The following is a 16,176-nucleotide window of genomic DNA, read 5'->3' as shown; positions in this document are numbered from 1 at the left end:
CTCCCCTATTTCATTGCCGGAATGGTTTCGCCCGCTTTGTAGGCCCCGTTGCCAAGGCGGCGGTGACGTCACCCCAGGGGGCGTGGCCTCGGCCTCTGAGGCGCCATGGCGGAAGAGATAGGCAGCGTCCTGATCCAGGTGTGTCAGAAGCCCTTCCCTTCATGGCTTTCTTCTTCTTCCCTCGAAGGGGAAACCTTCCGTCATGCTTTGCGGTTATGGCAGCTTTTCTCGCCTTCCCACACTTCCCGAGAGCCTTTGCGGCCTCGGCCTGGTCTGGAAAGCTGACCAAATCAAGCCTGCCTAGATTTTTCCTTTGTGCTTTCAAAAGTTATCCTTATTTAATATATGAACCTATGTATGTTATATATTTTTTTCACTCAAACACAGACTCCATACAAGAAACAATTAGGGACAGCTAATCACCAAACAACAAAGGATTCCCTCAAGCAGTAACAAGCTACACTTAAAAACTGTCAGGCCATCAAATGGCAGCCACCTCTCCGCCAAAGTCAACATTGACACCAAAATTCAACACCGCCTCAGCTCTGCAAATGCAGCATTTTTCCGAATGAAGCAGAGAGTGTTTGAGGACCGGGACATCCGTAGGGATACCAAGGCGCTTGTTTATAAAGCTATTGTCCTCCCAACCCTGCTATATGCATACGAGACGTGGACAGTCTACAGACGTCACATGCAGCTCCTGGAACGAAGCCCTGAACGGTTTGGGACCAGCCTACCTGCGTGACCACATTTCCATCTACGAACACACGCATTCTCTTCGGTCATCTGGAGAGGCCCTGCTCGTGATCCCACCGGCGTCGCAAGCACGCTTGGTGGGGACGCGGGACAGGGCCTTTTCCGTGGTGGCCCCCCGACTCTGGAACACCCTCCGCAAAGACCTTAGACAGGCCCCTTCTTTGGCTATCTTCAGAAAGAACTTAAAAACCTGGCTTTTCCGATGCGCCTTCCCAGATTAGGAAATCTCCATTACCGAGTCCTATAAGCACTTTACCAGAACCAATGATTGCTGCACATTGCACTTGCCCTAGAAACCCTCTATACACCTCCTGTCAAATCAGCACTTTTAATCCTTGTACCCACTTTTTTGGCCCGGCCCAGTTTTATTGTGTTTTAATGTACTGTGCCTGTTGTTTACTTTGCTTTATTTTGTTTTAATTATTTGATTTGCTTGATTGTATTGTTATGTTGTGTTGTTGAGGCCTCGGCCTGTGTAAGCCGCATCGAATCCTTTGGGAGATGCTAGCGGGGTACAAATAAAGTTTAAATAATAATAATAATAATAATCAGCGCTGCCTCTGGAAAATCCTGCAAATCTCTTGGGAAGACAAGCAGACAAACGTCAGCGTGCTGGAAGAACCAAAGACCACCGGCATTGAAGCAATGGTCCTTCACCATCAAATCCGCTGGACCGGCCACGTTGTCCGGATGCCCAACCACTGTCTCCCAAAGCAGTTGCTCTACTCCGAACTCAAGAACGGAAAACGAAATGTTGGAGGACAGGAAAAGAGATTTAAAGACGGGCTCAAAGCCAACCTTAAAAACTCTGACATAGACACTGAGAACTGGGAAGCCCTGGCCTTTGAGCGCTCCAGTTGGAGGTCAGCTGTGACCAGCAGTGCTGCAGAATTTGAAAAGGCATGAATAGAGGGTGAAAGGCAGAAATGTGCCAAGATGAAGGCATGTCGAACCAACCCTAATTGGGACTGCCTTCCATCTGGAAACCGATGCCCTCACTGTGGGAGAAGATGCAGATCAAGAATAGGGCTCCACAGTCACCTATGGACCCATCGCCAGGACACTACACTTGGAAGACCACCATCCTTGGCCTACGAGGGATCACCCGAGTTTTTCCTTGGTGAGAACTTTATATCCCAACACCCAGAAACTGGTTTCATTTTCCTTGACTGCCTCTCCCCCTTATCTCTTGAAGCCTAGTACATAGTAGAACGGCGAAGGCCTTGACTGAACTGTCTGTTTTGGCTAAATTCCAGCCATCTGTCTATGTGCTTATTATCTATCTGCTCTTTATTTTCTCCAGGTGTTGAGTTGTTTTCAAACCCCAAATCTTGGGAACTCTCTGGGTCAGGGAGTAAACTATCATCCCTATACCCTGTAGGAACATTCTCATGGGAAACTACACTTTGCATTAATATCATTGACCAAATCATCTCCATCTTGACCCTCAGTGGCATCATCCCCCACATCAGAAGCACCTTGATGATGAAACACAAACACGGGCTGAACTCCAACAACTTCCTCCAACAAACAAGAGTTCTTTCTCCCACCCTGGACTTTTCACAGATATATAAACCCAATTTTCCTAGTTTCCAACAGACCTCACAACCTCTGAGGATGCCTGCCATAGATGTGGGTGAAACATCAGGAGAGAATGCTTCTGGATCATGGCCAGACAGCCCAAAAAACCTACAACAAGCCAATAATAATAATAATCAAATTAAAATGCACTTCCTCTCACTTTACGGACACACACACATTATAATAATAATAGTAATAATAAAATTAAAATGTGCTTACTCTCACGACAAGGACATGGAATCAAGCAATTTAAAGCAACCTTGGATAGTGAGATCCGGGCTGCAGATAACAAACCTGGAGCGTGGATACCGAGTTCCAATAGCCAGGTACTGGTACCAGTAGCAGGAGATTTGTGGATGCATGCGCCTGGCAAGATGAAGAAGCTAACCCAGTTTTCCCAAATCAAGAAATCTCACCAAGCTGCAGAAGAGAAGGCTGTGAGGAGACATGATAAGGGCCGTGTATCAGGATGTGAGGAGAAGTCATAGGAAGGAGGGAGCAGGCTTGTTTTCTGCTGCCCTGGAGACTAGGACGCAATGGAACAATGGCTTCAAAGTACAGGAAAGAAGATCGTCTTGAGATCGTCTGGGGAGGCCCTTCTCTCGGTCCCGCCTGCCTCACAGGCACGGCTGGCGGGGACGAGGGAGAGGGCCTTCTCGGTGGTGGCCCCCCGGCTGTGGAACACTCTCCCTGCACACATCAGACAGGCGCCCTCCCTCATGTCCTTTCGAAAAAGCCTTAAGACATGGCTTTTCGAGAGGGCATTTAATTAAGTGCTAACAATACGGTTATGAGAACTGGAATGGAACAAGGAATATGAGACTGGCTATCATTCCACTAAGAGACGAAGCGGATTTTTAGTGTAGTCTGTAGTTGTTGTATAGTCTATATGTTGTCGAAACTGGCTTTTTGTAATTGTCTTTTATGTGTACTATACACCGCCATGATTCGCCCTTATGGGCTGAGAATGGCGGTTAATAAGTGCATCAAATAAATAAATAATAAATAAAGGAGATTCAATTGGAACATTAGGAAGACCTTTTTCACTGTGAGAGCCGTTCAGCAGAGGAACACTTTGCCCCGGAGTGTGGTGGAGGCTCCTTCTTTGGAGGGCTTTAAACAGAGGCTGGATGGCCATCTGTCTGGAGTGCTTTGAATGCAGTTTTCCTTCTTCTTGGCAGAATGGAGTGGGACTGGATCGCCCATAAGGTCCATTCCAACTCAATGATTCTATGAACCCTGACAGCCAAGAAGGCCATAGCCTTCAATATCATTGCCTTCAGCATCTCCATTGTTTTGAAGCAACACAATTCTTGAATGTAACAGAGGGCCTAAGCCATAGCTGCCATTTCTCTACATGCAAATTATTAAAAGTGGAAAAAGTGCCATGTGGAATGGCTGTCGGATGCGCCATTGGGAAACTAGGACTCTAAGACGCCGAGGTTGTTTATGAAAGTCAGCTGAAATGGATGCCAGCTCGCAGTAAGCTGAGAAGGAAGCTGAGATACCATACATTGCAAAACATACATTTTTATAGACAGAAATCCTTTGAATTTCCAGCTTCCGTCCCAGCTGGAGCTGGCTTTGCCGTGATTGGCCAAGCTCCGTTGACATCATGGCCAGCTGGGGAGGACTTCCTGAAGAGGCGGGATTGTGGCACCTGTCAGCCAATCAGAGAGCGTTTCCCGCTTCCAATGCAGATTTCAGATCTCCAATGGCTGACAGGGGGCAGGCTGGTCCAGGGGACAAAGGAGTGTATTACCATTGCCCCAGCAAAGGACAGGACAACGAGGGGTCATCAGGTCCCATGCATGTTATGAAATGTCTTTTGTGTAGATGAGTGACCCATCAGGGTGGGTTGTGCACTCATGGTTCCCATGTCCATTGTGTTCCATACAAAGAATTGTCCAAGATGACGGGATTATTAAACACAGTTCCAGGAAAAGGGGAAATGTCACTTTGGAAAACAGGGTATGACCTTCTCGGCATCAAGATTGTCATGCCAGGTGATAAGTGTTTTTTGTAATGTCCAAGTAGCTGCACAAAGAACAGTGGTCCAAACTCAGGCTCCTGTTGCCCTTTGCACAGCTGGGTCTCTGGGGCCAATAGAGATGGATTGGCCCCGGAGATGATAGGTCATTGATGCCCAGGAAAACTGCTGGAGGGAGTTCCTGGGTCATGAGGTGCTAACGAAAGGTCACCAAGGTCTTGACCAGTGGCATACTTCTCCAAAAAGGTGTTTTATATAAAGACATAAAATATATATTAAAAGGGTTCACAATAGGGATCCATGGATACCAGGGGCTCCCAGCCGAGAGAACCAGGGCATCCACAGGGGAAGGGGGTCGGTATGGGGTTTAGTGGGGTGAAAGGTTGGTGAATTATAAGGGAAAGAGAGAGGAAGAGCCCTGCTCCAAGGGCCACAGGGGCCGTGTGGGCCATGTGGCTACCAGGGCCGGCTGCGGAAGGTGAAAGCAGAAGAGAAAGGGACAGGCAAGGAAGATACAAAGAGACAAGAGTAGAAGATAATGCACCACAGTGCATGTTTATCGAGGAGATACTTTGTAGTAAACTAATTAAGTGAGAAAAGAGCATTGCAGAAAGTCTCCCGGGTGCTGGTAGCTGCTGCTGGCTCTTCCATACCTTTGGATGTTTGCAAAATAGTTTTCATAAAAATAAAAGACTTGTCCCTGTTGCAACCCTTGCAAGATAATTTAATATAATTTGACCGGGGACACACACTCGACAACAGACACACATAGATGATAATAATAAGAATAAACAACAACAACAATAACAATAATGAATAAATTAAAAGGCACTTCTTCTCACATCAAAGACACACAAGGAAAATATATAATAATAATAATAATAATAATAATAATAATAATAATAATAATAATCACAAGCCAGTAAGGGTGATCCCAGTGGTGATCGGCACACTGGGTGCAGTGCCTAAAGACCTTGGCCTGCACTTAAACACAATCAGCGCTGACAAAATTACTATTTCTCAGTTGCAAAAGGCCACCTTACTGGGATCTGCAGGCATTATTCGTCGATACATCACATAGTCCTAAAACATTTGGGAAGTGTCTGACGTATGATCCAATACAATAGCCAGCAGAGTGACCTTGTTTGCTGTGTACTAATCTTTTTGTGTTTCAAATAATAATAATAAATACATTAAAATGCATTTTGCCTCAGAGACACACAATGAAAATATTGTGCTAATCCCACTAATCTCTTATTTTAGACATGTTTATCTTCAAAACACTCCTAGATCTAAATTATATCCAACATTTGGATTAAGAGGATTGTGTTGTGTGTCACTTAATGCTACTGTGAGCGGCCCATTATAAATAAATCAGAGGATTGTTTAGGTTTTATTTACTGACTTAACATTGACATTGTTGCCCCCCTTTTTGCTTGGTTTGCAAACAAAGCAAAGACAGTGTAGCTATTTGTTAAAAACGCAACCCCGTCTGCAGACAAAATGAAGACAACAAAGTCATGGTCAAAACCATATTTCTCAAAGTATATATTTTTAAAAAAAACGAAAGCCACTTCATTAAAAACCACAAAAATGAGAGTCCTGGTACAATCAAACTGCTTTTCTTTTTAAAAAAAATCATAAAGAGAAAGTGAAATACCAAAAAAAAAAACAAAACCCCAAACCTTAGCCACAACAAACAAGCAGAGCTATATGTAAAACAATCCTTCTATCCTAAACAAACTTAAACACATACTAAACAAATAATAATAATAATAATAATAATAATAATAATAATAAATATTGTCCTCATTTCTTTGCGGCTTGATGCAAGGTACAATATTGTTAAAACAAGAGATAAAATACTATCAATACAACAAGATAGACAAAATGTGACAACAAGAATTAGTCTATAGGCCTCACACTGTTGCTTCTGTTTATTATTTTCTGCTCCACCCCTCAAACAGAATCATAGAGTCCTAGACTTGGAAGAGACCCCCAAGGGCCATCCAGTCCAATCCCATTCTTTCTTCATACAGGAAATGCACAATCAAAGCACGCCCAACGGATGGGCATCCAGCCTCTGTTTAAAAGCCTCCAAGGAAGGAGCCTCCACTGGACTCCGAGGCAGATAGTTCCACTATTTGAACAGATCTGACCATCAGGAAGTTCTGCCTAATGTTCAGGTGGCATCTCCTTTCCTGGCATTGGAACCCATGGCTCCATTGAATCCTAGTCTCCAGGGCAGCAGAAAGGAAGCCTGATTCCTCTTCCTTTTGTCATCCTTTCAAATATGTAAAAATGGCCTTTGTGTCTTCTCTCAAGCTTATCTTCTGCAGGCTAAACAGACACAGGTCTTTAAGATATTCCTCAAAGGGATTAATGGTCTCCAAATCTTTGATCTTTTAGTCGGCCTTTTTCTCTGGACACTTTCAACCTTAGAGTCAATCTCTCTCTTGAATTGCTTTGCCCAGAATTGGACACAGGGTTATTATTTCAGGTCAAGAGTTCTGACCAAAGCAGAATAGAGAGACACCATGACTTCCCTTGATCTGGACACTAGATCCCTTCTGATGCACCCCAAAATCCCATAGGCTTTTTAAGCCATTGCACCACATTCTTGGCTCATGTTCAACTTGTCCACTAAGATTCCAATATCTTTCCCCCCATGGAATTCTGTTGTCAAGTCCATCCTGTATCTGTGCATTTCATTTTTTCTGCCTAAGTGTCATATCCTATATTTCTCTTATAAATCAGAAAACCGGTCGTTGAAGTTGGCTCCCATCTTTACCATAAGGAAATGATAAATGAGCCCCAGTCTTTCTTAGTCTTCATCACGGATCTCCCCTTGACCAACTTTGTCAATTTGTCCATCTCACATAATATAACTGTTCTCTCGAGAGGGAGAGTTAGCTACTTTGGATGGGCCCCATTCAGCACCAATATTCAAGACACCAGTGATGGAATGATACTGCCATAGAACTGGGACAGGCCTCCTGCAGCCCACTGTACCTCCCAGCAGCCCCAGTCAATGCCACCAATGGTGAGGCATTGTAAACCAACCAACTGCATTTGGAGGGTGGCATTGTTTTCATCCTTGCCCTACAATGTTCTCAGTGCTTAATTCCAACATTCACACTTGCCTCCAACAGACAAGAGTTCTTTCTCCCACCCTGGACATTGCACAGATATATAAACCTCACTTGCCTAGTCTTCAATATGTTTCTTAAGTAACAAGTAACAAGTAGTGCAAGGATCAGTGCAGCAGGGAGTGGGAGCCGGGCCACCTGGCAAGCATTGAGGAGTAGTTGCAGCCAGAATGGGGTAACTGCTAGGATAATAAAGGAGTAAAAAAGAGTTACTCTTTGTGGAGATAGTTGGAGGTGCTGGGAGCAGTTTGGTGGTGTTGGAAGGAGTTTGGGGGTGTTGAAAGGCTGGAGGTTTTTGCGAAGGTATTGGAGTTCTGATTGGCTTGTGGCTTGAATGATTCCATCAGTGTTGCCTCCGAAAAATCCTGCAAATCTCTTGGGAAGACAGGCGGACAAATGTCAGCATGCTGGAAGAAGCAAAGACCACCAGGAATAAAGCGATGGTCCTCTGCCATCAACTCCACTGGACCGGCCACGTTGTCCGAATGCCCGATCACCATCTCCCAAAGCAGTTACTCTACTCCGAACTCAAGAATGGAAAACTGAATGTTGGCGGACAGGAAAAAAGATTTAAAGATGGGCTCAAAGCCAACCTTAAAAACTGTGAAATAGCCACTGAGAACTGGGAAACCCTGGCCCTTGAGCGCTCTAACTGGAGGTCAGCTGTGACCAGCAGTGCTGTAGAATTTGAAGAGGCATGAATGGAGAGCGAAAGAGAGAAATGTGCCAAGAGGAACGCACATCAAGCCAACCCCGACCAGGGCTGCCTTCCACCTGGAAAATGATGCCCCCACTGAGGAAGAACATGCAGGTCAAGAATAGAGCTCCACTGTCACCTATGTACCCACCACCAGGACACCACACTTGGAGGACAATCTTACTCCGACAATGAGGGGTCGCTTAAGTTAAGTAAAATGGCTTGAGGAGAAGAATTGGACTCTGTATATATGTTTTTGTACAAACTCTGCTACAAGACAAATGTGTGAGTTTGCTCCTTGGTTGGAGGGAGAAAGCTTACATCTGTGTGTGTCTAAATATTAATCTTCATCGCGACACAATATACCTCACAACCTCTGAGGATGCCTGCCTGCCATAGATGTGGGTCAAATGTCAGGAGAGAATGCATTTGGAACATGGCCATACTGCCTGGAAAACTCACAGTAACCCAGTGATTCTGGCCACTAAAGCCTTCGACAACACAATGTCCTCAATGTTTGGGATCCTGTCTGCTTCAGCATTCATTTGTTCCCCCAAAACTTCAATTTCAGTTCACTGTTAGGCTTTGTTGTTGCAATACTGGTGCAGGAAGCATTATTATTCTCACCATCCTTATCATTATTATTGTTATTATTATCAGCTTTATTCCTATCCCACCTTTCTCCCCGTCAGGACTCAAGGTGGCTCACGACACAGCCTAATACATATTTAAAATAAGAGAAATCAAAAACCTTAAAAACAAAGATTTGTGAGTGTATTTTAACTGTATTTTAACATTATATCAAATCAACACAATTCATTGTATGAATTGTATTTTAATTTTATATCCATCTTGCATGTTGAATCACATTTTCTGACTGTCTTGGCTATTGGCTGTGCAAGCCGTGGCTGATGGGAGCTGTAATACAGCAACATCTGCAAGCCATGGGTTCCTTTACCTTGGTGACAGTATGTAAAGCGGGACACATTGAAGACTGCTCTCTTTCCCTGCAAGATGCCAGTGCTGCATATCCAAAGCAGCATGAGTTTGTGTTGTTTGGCTCAAGCTCTTAATTGTAATTTTAATTTGATGCAGAATAGAAATATAAATATGTTTTTTGACTGTGGATTTACTATGCCGTGTTTTCCCAGTGTCCTTTGGGGGCTGTATGTTAAAAAAGCTAGTAGTGCTTTCTGTATGTTTATTCAAAAGAAAGTTTAATTGGGGTTTAATCTGAATGGTTTATACCACTGTAGCTGCGGAGTGGAAGCCTTTGTAGGCTTCTCCAAAATAAGCCCTACTGAGTGCATTTACACTGTAGAATTAAGATAGTTTGACCCCACTTCAACTGCCATGACTCAATACTATGGGATGCGGGAGTTGTAGTTTGGCAGAGAAAGCTTTTTGTTGTTGATTATGTTTGTGGTTTATTCATTACGTCGCTTCCCTCTCTTTGTGACCTCCTGGACCAGCAGCCAACCCCAGCTTTTTCAAGGTCAAGCCAGTCACTCCAAGGATACCATTCATCCATCTTGTCCTTGGACATCCCCTCTTCCTTTTTCCTTCCATTTTCCCCAGCATCATTACCTTCTCCAAGCTTTCCTATCTTCTTATTATGTTGCCAAAGGACTTCATCTTTGTCTCTACTATCCTTCCCTCCAGTGAGCACTCGGGCTTTCTTTCCTGGAGTATGGACTGGTTTGATCTTCTTGTGGTCCAAGGCACTCTCAGAATTTTCCTCCAGCACCACAGTTGAAAAGCTTCTATCTTTCTTCACTCAGCCATCCGTATGGTCCAGCTCTCACATCCATAGGTGACTACAGGGAATACCATTGCTTTACCTATGTGGATCTTCATTGCGAGTGTGATGTCTCTACTCTTCACTATTTTATCGAGATTGGTCGCTGTCCTCCCAAGGAGCAAACGTCTTCTGATTTCCTGGCTGGAGTCTTCTTCTGCAGTAATCTTCATGCCTAGAAATACAAAGTCTGTCACGGCCTCCATGTTTTCTCCCTCTACTGCCAGTTCTCAATCAGTCTGGTAGCCATCATCTTGGTTGTTTTAATGTTTAACTACAACCCAGCTTTTGCCCTTTCTTCTTTTACCTTGGTTAGAAGGCTCCTCAGTTCCTCCTCGCTTTCAACCATCAGAGTGGTATCATCTGCATATCTAAGGTTGTTAATGTTTCCAGTCTTGGATTCCTCAAGCCCCGCACTTCGCATGATGTTGAATAGGTCAGATGAGGGTATATAGCCCTGCCGTACTCCTTTCCCTATCTTGAACCAGTCTGTTGTTCCATGGTCTGTTCTTGCTGATGCTACTTGGTTGTTATACAGATTCCTCAGGAGACAGACAAAGTGACTTCATATCCCGATACCACCAAGAACTTGCCACAATTTATTATGATCCACATAGTCACAGGCTTTAGAATAGTCAATAAAACAGAAATAGATATTTTTCTGACACTCCCTCCCTCCATTATCCAGTGGATGTTGGCAATTTTGTCTCTTGTTCCTCTGCCTTTTCTAAACCCAGCTTGAACATCCGGCAACTCTTGCTCCATATCTTGCTGGAGTCTACCTTGCAGGATCTTGAGCATTACCTTACTGGCATGTGAAATTAGTGCTTCTGTATGAAAGCTTGAGCATTCTTTAGCATTTCCCTTTTTTGGGGTAAAACTAAAGACTGTAAATAAAAAAATACCTATCCATGCAATCCATCAGCCTTCTCTTTCCCTTTCTCTGTTCTACAGCTTTGCAGAGGTGTCTAAGGGATGCTTCTGTTTAAGAAATCTGTTAAACATTAGATTTTAGGAAAACACATTGGTTTGATGATATATATGTTGGGCAAAAGCTTCCATTAATTTTCTAGGTACAAGAAGATCTGCAACAACTGAAGACAAAGCTGCGAGAGGTCAGCCACGATTGGGATGGAGCTCAGGTCTTCGAAACCGCAATTGAAAGGACTGAGAGTGGGCTGAGGGTAAGTGGAGAGCAAAAAGCAGAAGGTGGCCTGCAAGGAAGTCTGGGTTAATGTTTTTTTCTCATTAATTGAAATAGCCAAAGCTTATGTATATGTTTCCCTTTCCAGAGTAAACTGTTTGATGTGCCCTGTACTATCATCCAAAGCCATAACCATGCTTTTTGGGTGATCCCTAAGCTGGCGTCTTGATATAATTGAATCATGTAGACCTTGTGTCTTTCATTCCAACATCAAATCCCAGCACCAGCAACAACAACAACAACAACAACAACAAATACATAAATAATTAAATAACACTTATAACACTCTAATAGCCTCCTTTTTTTCCCTTTCCTCCATCCTTGAACAGAAACAAGCTGAGAAGTATTTAAGTGCCGTAAACAGATCTGTGCTAACTATTTCCGCAACTGATGCTGAGCTACTGAGTCCAAGACACATTTCCAGATGGTAAGAACCCTTAATTTGTTGCATGGGGTGTATGATGATTACTTTAAAAATGGGACATAGTGTTCCAAAATTGTCTATATAAGTGACTGAGGCTGTGACACTTTTGCTTTCTGCTGTTTCGGTCTAAACAGACTTTGTTTCATGCACAAAATTATTTTTAAAATGTTGTGGATTTTATAAAAGCACGACCATTTGGAGATCATAACCTTTTAGAGAAGAGCCAAAAACCTGTTTGAGTAGAATCTTCTCCAGTGGTATACAACAAAATGTAATTATGCAAGGCAATTGGCTTCAGTTATTAGACTGAAACAATCTATTGTCTCTGATCTAAGTTAGGTGACAGTATATGCCAGTGCATAAAAATAGTTCTTCAGAAGTGTTTTTCAGTGCCCAAAAGTATATCTACTCTTCCATAAAACAACTTGTTTTATATTATGCACTCAAGACAAAAATGAAGTAGCCTTTGGTAAAAATAATGTATTTGGTTTACTCACAACCTTCATGTGTTCAGCATACACAGGTCCACAACTTATAAACAATTTGTTTTATATTATGCACTCAAGAGACAAAACGAAGTAGACTTTGGTAAAAATAATGTATTTGGTTTACTCACAACCTTCATGTGTTCAGCATACACAGGCCACAACTTATCCGTCAGTTACAGATATGTTTGAGATAGTTTCTGTGCCATCTGGTAAGAACATATCTCTTACAATAATAATAGGCAAGTGTTTGCAAGTCTGTGATCTCAGAATTCCTAAAGTCTAAAGAAGTCTGTGTTCTATGCTTGTCTCAGAGCGGATCATGTGGTCTGCAGCCCCTCCCACAACTTCTCAGGAAAACATAGAGCAAGGAAAGAAAGCTGGATACAAAACATACATACAATAAGTGAGCAAGAGGATTATAGATAAATAAATTACTACAGGAGGCTTGAAGAAGGTTGTAATTTCCATCAGCATATAACATTACATTCAGGATGTGTATATAAAGTGCCTTTAAAATATCAGCTACTTTTGTGTTTAGATGTGGATCCCATCTTTAAGATATCCCATCATATGCATGTATGCCTGTAAGGGTATTCCAACAACTGAAAAAAAATCCCAAATCTAAACCATTCTTGGTCTCAAGCATTTTGAATAAGGGATACTCAGTCCTGTTCTGTGCGGCCTCCCAGATATTGTTAGATTGCACCTTCCAGCAGTCCTAACCAATGTTCTTGGAGCCCAATAAAATTGGAAATGACACATGATTAACACTGATCAGGATCCAGTCTGGTATTTCTGCTGAATTCTACTATTTTCACCAAATCAGGAAACCCTCCCTCTTCTTCCAGCATTTCTTGTATCCCCCCCAAAAAAGGGAAAGTGGGTGGTTGTAAAAACCTATGGAGAAGGTGTTTGGGAGCTTCAAGGTGCTAGGAATGGATCAAAGCAAGAAAATCTCAATTATCTGTTGTTCAAGGCTAAAGTGTATTATTGAAAGCTAGACTATTAGTGTGTAACACAAGAGCAAACAAGGCCAACGTTGCTTTGCCAGAAGACATTCCTTATGCATCATTACAGCAAGGGTGGGGCAAGATGATCTTTCTGTTCTTCATGTTTTTGCACCTACGTTATACGAGGGTTGAATGAAAAGTAATATCTCCACCTTCATAACTCCTCAACAGATGGCAGTACTGGTATACAGCAGGTACTGGCTTGTTCAGTAGACTCTCCACTATAGTTCCATTTTGGTGGGAAGCCTGAGCATTGAACAATTGTGTTGTTAAAGTGCAAAGTATGGAACCCTGAGCAGATGGTCAATGTGACTTAAGCAACGTGCAGTCATTGAATTATTGACAGCAGAAGGTGTCATCCCAAAGGAGAGTCATCAGAGAATGCAAGCTGTCTATTGTGATTGTGTTGATGTGAGTACTGTGCGTCGTTGGGCGAGTAAGTTTAAAGATGTTGAGGTGGGGACATCTGACTTGCATGACAAACGAAGAGTTGGATGTCCTATGACAGCAACCACCGAGTTTCACAAGCAAAAGGTTGACAGATTGATTCAGGACGATCATCGTATCACTCAGAGAGAAATTTCAAGCATACTCGGCATTTCACAAGAACGTGTAGGTCACATTATTGCTTTGCTTAGCTATCAGAAGATCTGTGCACAATGGGTACCTAGGATGCTGACGCCTGAAATGAAATCGCACAAACTTGAAACTTCAGAGACTGGATCTCACCATCGTACGGCATCCGCCATACAGTCCAGATATAGCACCGTCTGACTTCCATCTGTTCCCGATAACGAAAGAAGATATGCAGGCTTCTGATGAAGACATTGAGAGAACTGTGAGCCACTGGTTGCGGAAACAGAGTGTCAACTTCTTCCGTGACAGCTTCAGAAAACTTGTTCATAATTGGCAGAAATTTATCCAATTGTCTGGCAATTATGTGGAAAAGTAAATAGTGGTAGTTAAAGAGCACATTCTAAGGATTATTTCTGCATTTGATTTATTAAAATATTCCCATCCAAACCCAAGTAACGAAGGCAGAGGCATTACTTTTCATACAACCCTCATAGAGCCAGAGCTCTATAAATCAGCCATACCTTTTGTAGTGGTTTCATGCACTTTGTGGTAGTAAGGTAAAATTGTAACGGAACGAAGTCTCGTAGCTTTATGCTCTAATATATTCTCTTTCTGTGTTCTCAGGGGCATTCCTTTGGAGACGTCTCGGACAGAGATCACATTAACAGAGAGACCGGCCAATGCAGTTGCCATCACCCGGCGTGGCCGGCTACCACTCCACATGTCTACAGGATCAAAGGTTTGCAGTAACTTTTTGCCTTGTAATCCTGCCAATGTTTTTGCAACCATTTTTTCCAAAGTTCTCTTCAAAAGACATTATTGTGCACTGATGGCCTTTGTTCCAACAGTGGCACAAGTGTATCCTCAACTGAGAGGGGTCTTATGTATGTGTGGAAGGCATGTGACAAGCCGGAATTCCTAACACAAGAATCCATCTTTTTTCTTATCTTAGGCTCTTCAGCACAGCTGAATAAAATCCAACATTATCTGCTATATATGTCAGTGTGGACTCAGATAACCCAGTTCAAAGCAGATATTGTGGGATTTTCCGCCTTGATATTCTGGGATATAGGGCCTCTTGTAAGACATTTATTCTTTGGATTATATGCTTTAGGCAGATTTTGGCTGTTTCTTTCATGGCATGGCCTCAGTATCTGTGGGAACAGGACCCATACTTTCACTTATTCACAATCAAAAAGGAGGGGGGAAAGCATTTTAATCAGTAATAGCAGCGGTTTAGCAGATCAGAAGCTTCTTGAACATAGCAGTAGAGTGAAAGAGTTCCAGCAATTACATGAGCAGAATTAAGCTTTTAAAGTTACAACAAAACTTTATTGAAAGAACTATATTTCTAGATAGAAAAATTGGGTCCTAGCTATTTCTCTCTCTGAAGACATCTTATCTCTCTCCATGCCCACAGGAAAATAACAAAATAGAGACTCAGGGCTAGAAACTTTGAATAAAAAGAGCGGTGTGTCCCAGATAAGTGTCAGTCTAATAAACAGAAGTAGGAGGAGAGAAGAGTGAGACAGATAAACAAAGAGGACAATACAGGAAAGACTTTCCCTGGCAGCTAACACATCTTCCTGTCTGTTTTCTTGATGAGGACTATACATTTGTGAAGGATGTGATTAAGTTCCAACATTACAGCAATCTAATTGATCAGCAACTATGCATGAACCAGTGTGACCTGATTTGGCTTCTCCAAGAATCATAGAATCACACAGTAGGAAGAAACCATATGGGCCATCTAGTCCAACCCCCTGCCATGCAGGAAAAACACAATTAACCCCCCCCCCCCCCCAGCCTCTGCTTCAAGACCTCCAAGGAGGGAGCCTCCGCCAGACTCCGAGGCAGAGAGTTCCACTGTTGAACAGCTTTTCATAGACCCCTTGCACACAGCTGTATAAAATCACATTGAACTGGATTATATGGCAGTGTGGACTCAGATAATCCCGTTCAACCCCGATATTGAAGATTGTCAGCCTTGCTATTCTGGGTTATATGACTATGTGGAAAGGCCCTTGCAGTCAGGAAGTTCTTCCTAATGTTCAGGTGGAATCTCCTTTCCTATAATTTGAACCCATTCCTTCGAGTCCTGTTCTCCAGGGCAACAGAAACAAGACTTGCTCCCTCTTCCTTATGACATCCTTTCACATATTTATACATGGCTCTCATGTCTCCTCCCAGCCGTAGCTTCCAACTCTATGATTCTATGATTCTATAATGCAATATTCCTGCTTCTTGGCAGGGGGTTGGACTGGATGGCCCATGAGGTCTCTTCCAACTCTACGATTCTATGATTCTATAAACATGCCCCGTTCTTTAAGACGCTCCTCAGAAGGATTCATGTTCTCCGGACTTTGATCCTTTTAGTCACCCTCTTCCTCTGAACCCCTTCCAGCTTAGAGTCAATATCTCTTTGAAATGATGGTGCCCAGAATTGGACACAGTATTTCAGGTAAAGAGGTGTAACCAAAGCAGAAGAGACGAGTGTTATGAC

General features: G+C 43.0%; 1 protein-coding gene across 1 annotated transcript in view; it reads left to right on the top strand.

The window, feature by feature from the left end:
* Positions 1–79: 79 nt before the first annotated feature.
* Positions 80–16,176, top strand: part of IQCH (IQ motif containing H) — a 136,366-nt gene continuing 120,269 nt past the window's right edge. Inside the window, exons 1-4 of the mRNA XM_060755374.2 lie at positions 80–138; positions 11,045–11,155; positions 11,505–11,602; positions 14,298–14,412. Of these exons, the coding sequence (XP_060611357.2) occupies positions 106–138; positions 11,045–11,155; positions 11,505–11,602; positions 14,298–14,412 (357 nt within the window). The 5' untranslated portion in view covers positions 80–105. The remainder of the gene's footprint in view (positions 139–11,044; positions 11,156–11,504; positions 11,603–14,297; positions 14,413–16,176) is intronic.

Source organism: Anolis sagrei, chromosome 9, assembly GCF_037176765.1.
Source record: "Anolis sagrei isolate rAnoSag1 chromosome 9, rAnoSag1.mat, whole genome shotgun sequence".
Lineage (NCBI taxonomy): Eukaryota > Metazoa > Chordata > Lepidosauria > Squamata > Dactyloidae > Anolis > Anolis sagrei.
This window is presented reverse-complemented; position numbering and strand designations above follow the sequence as displayed.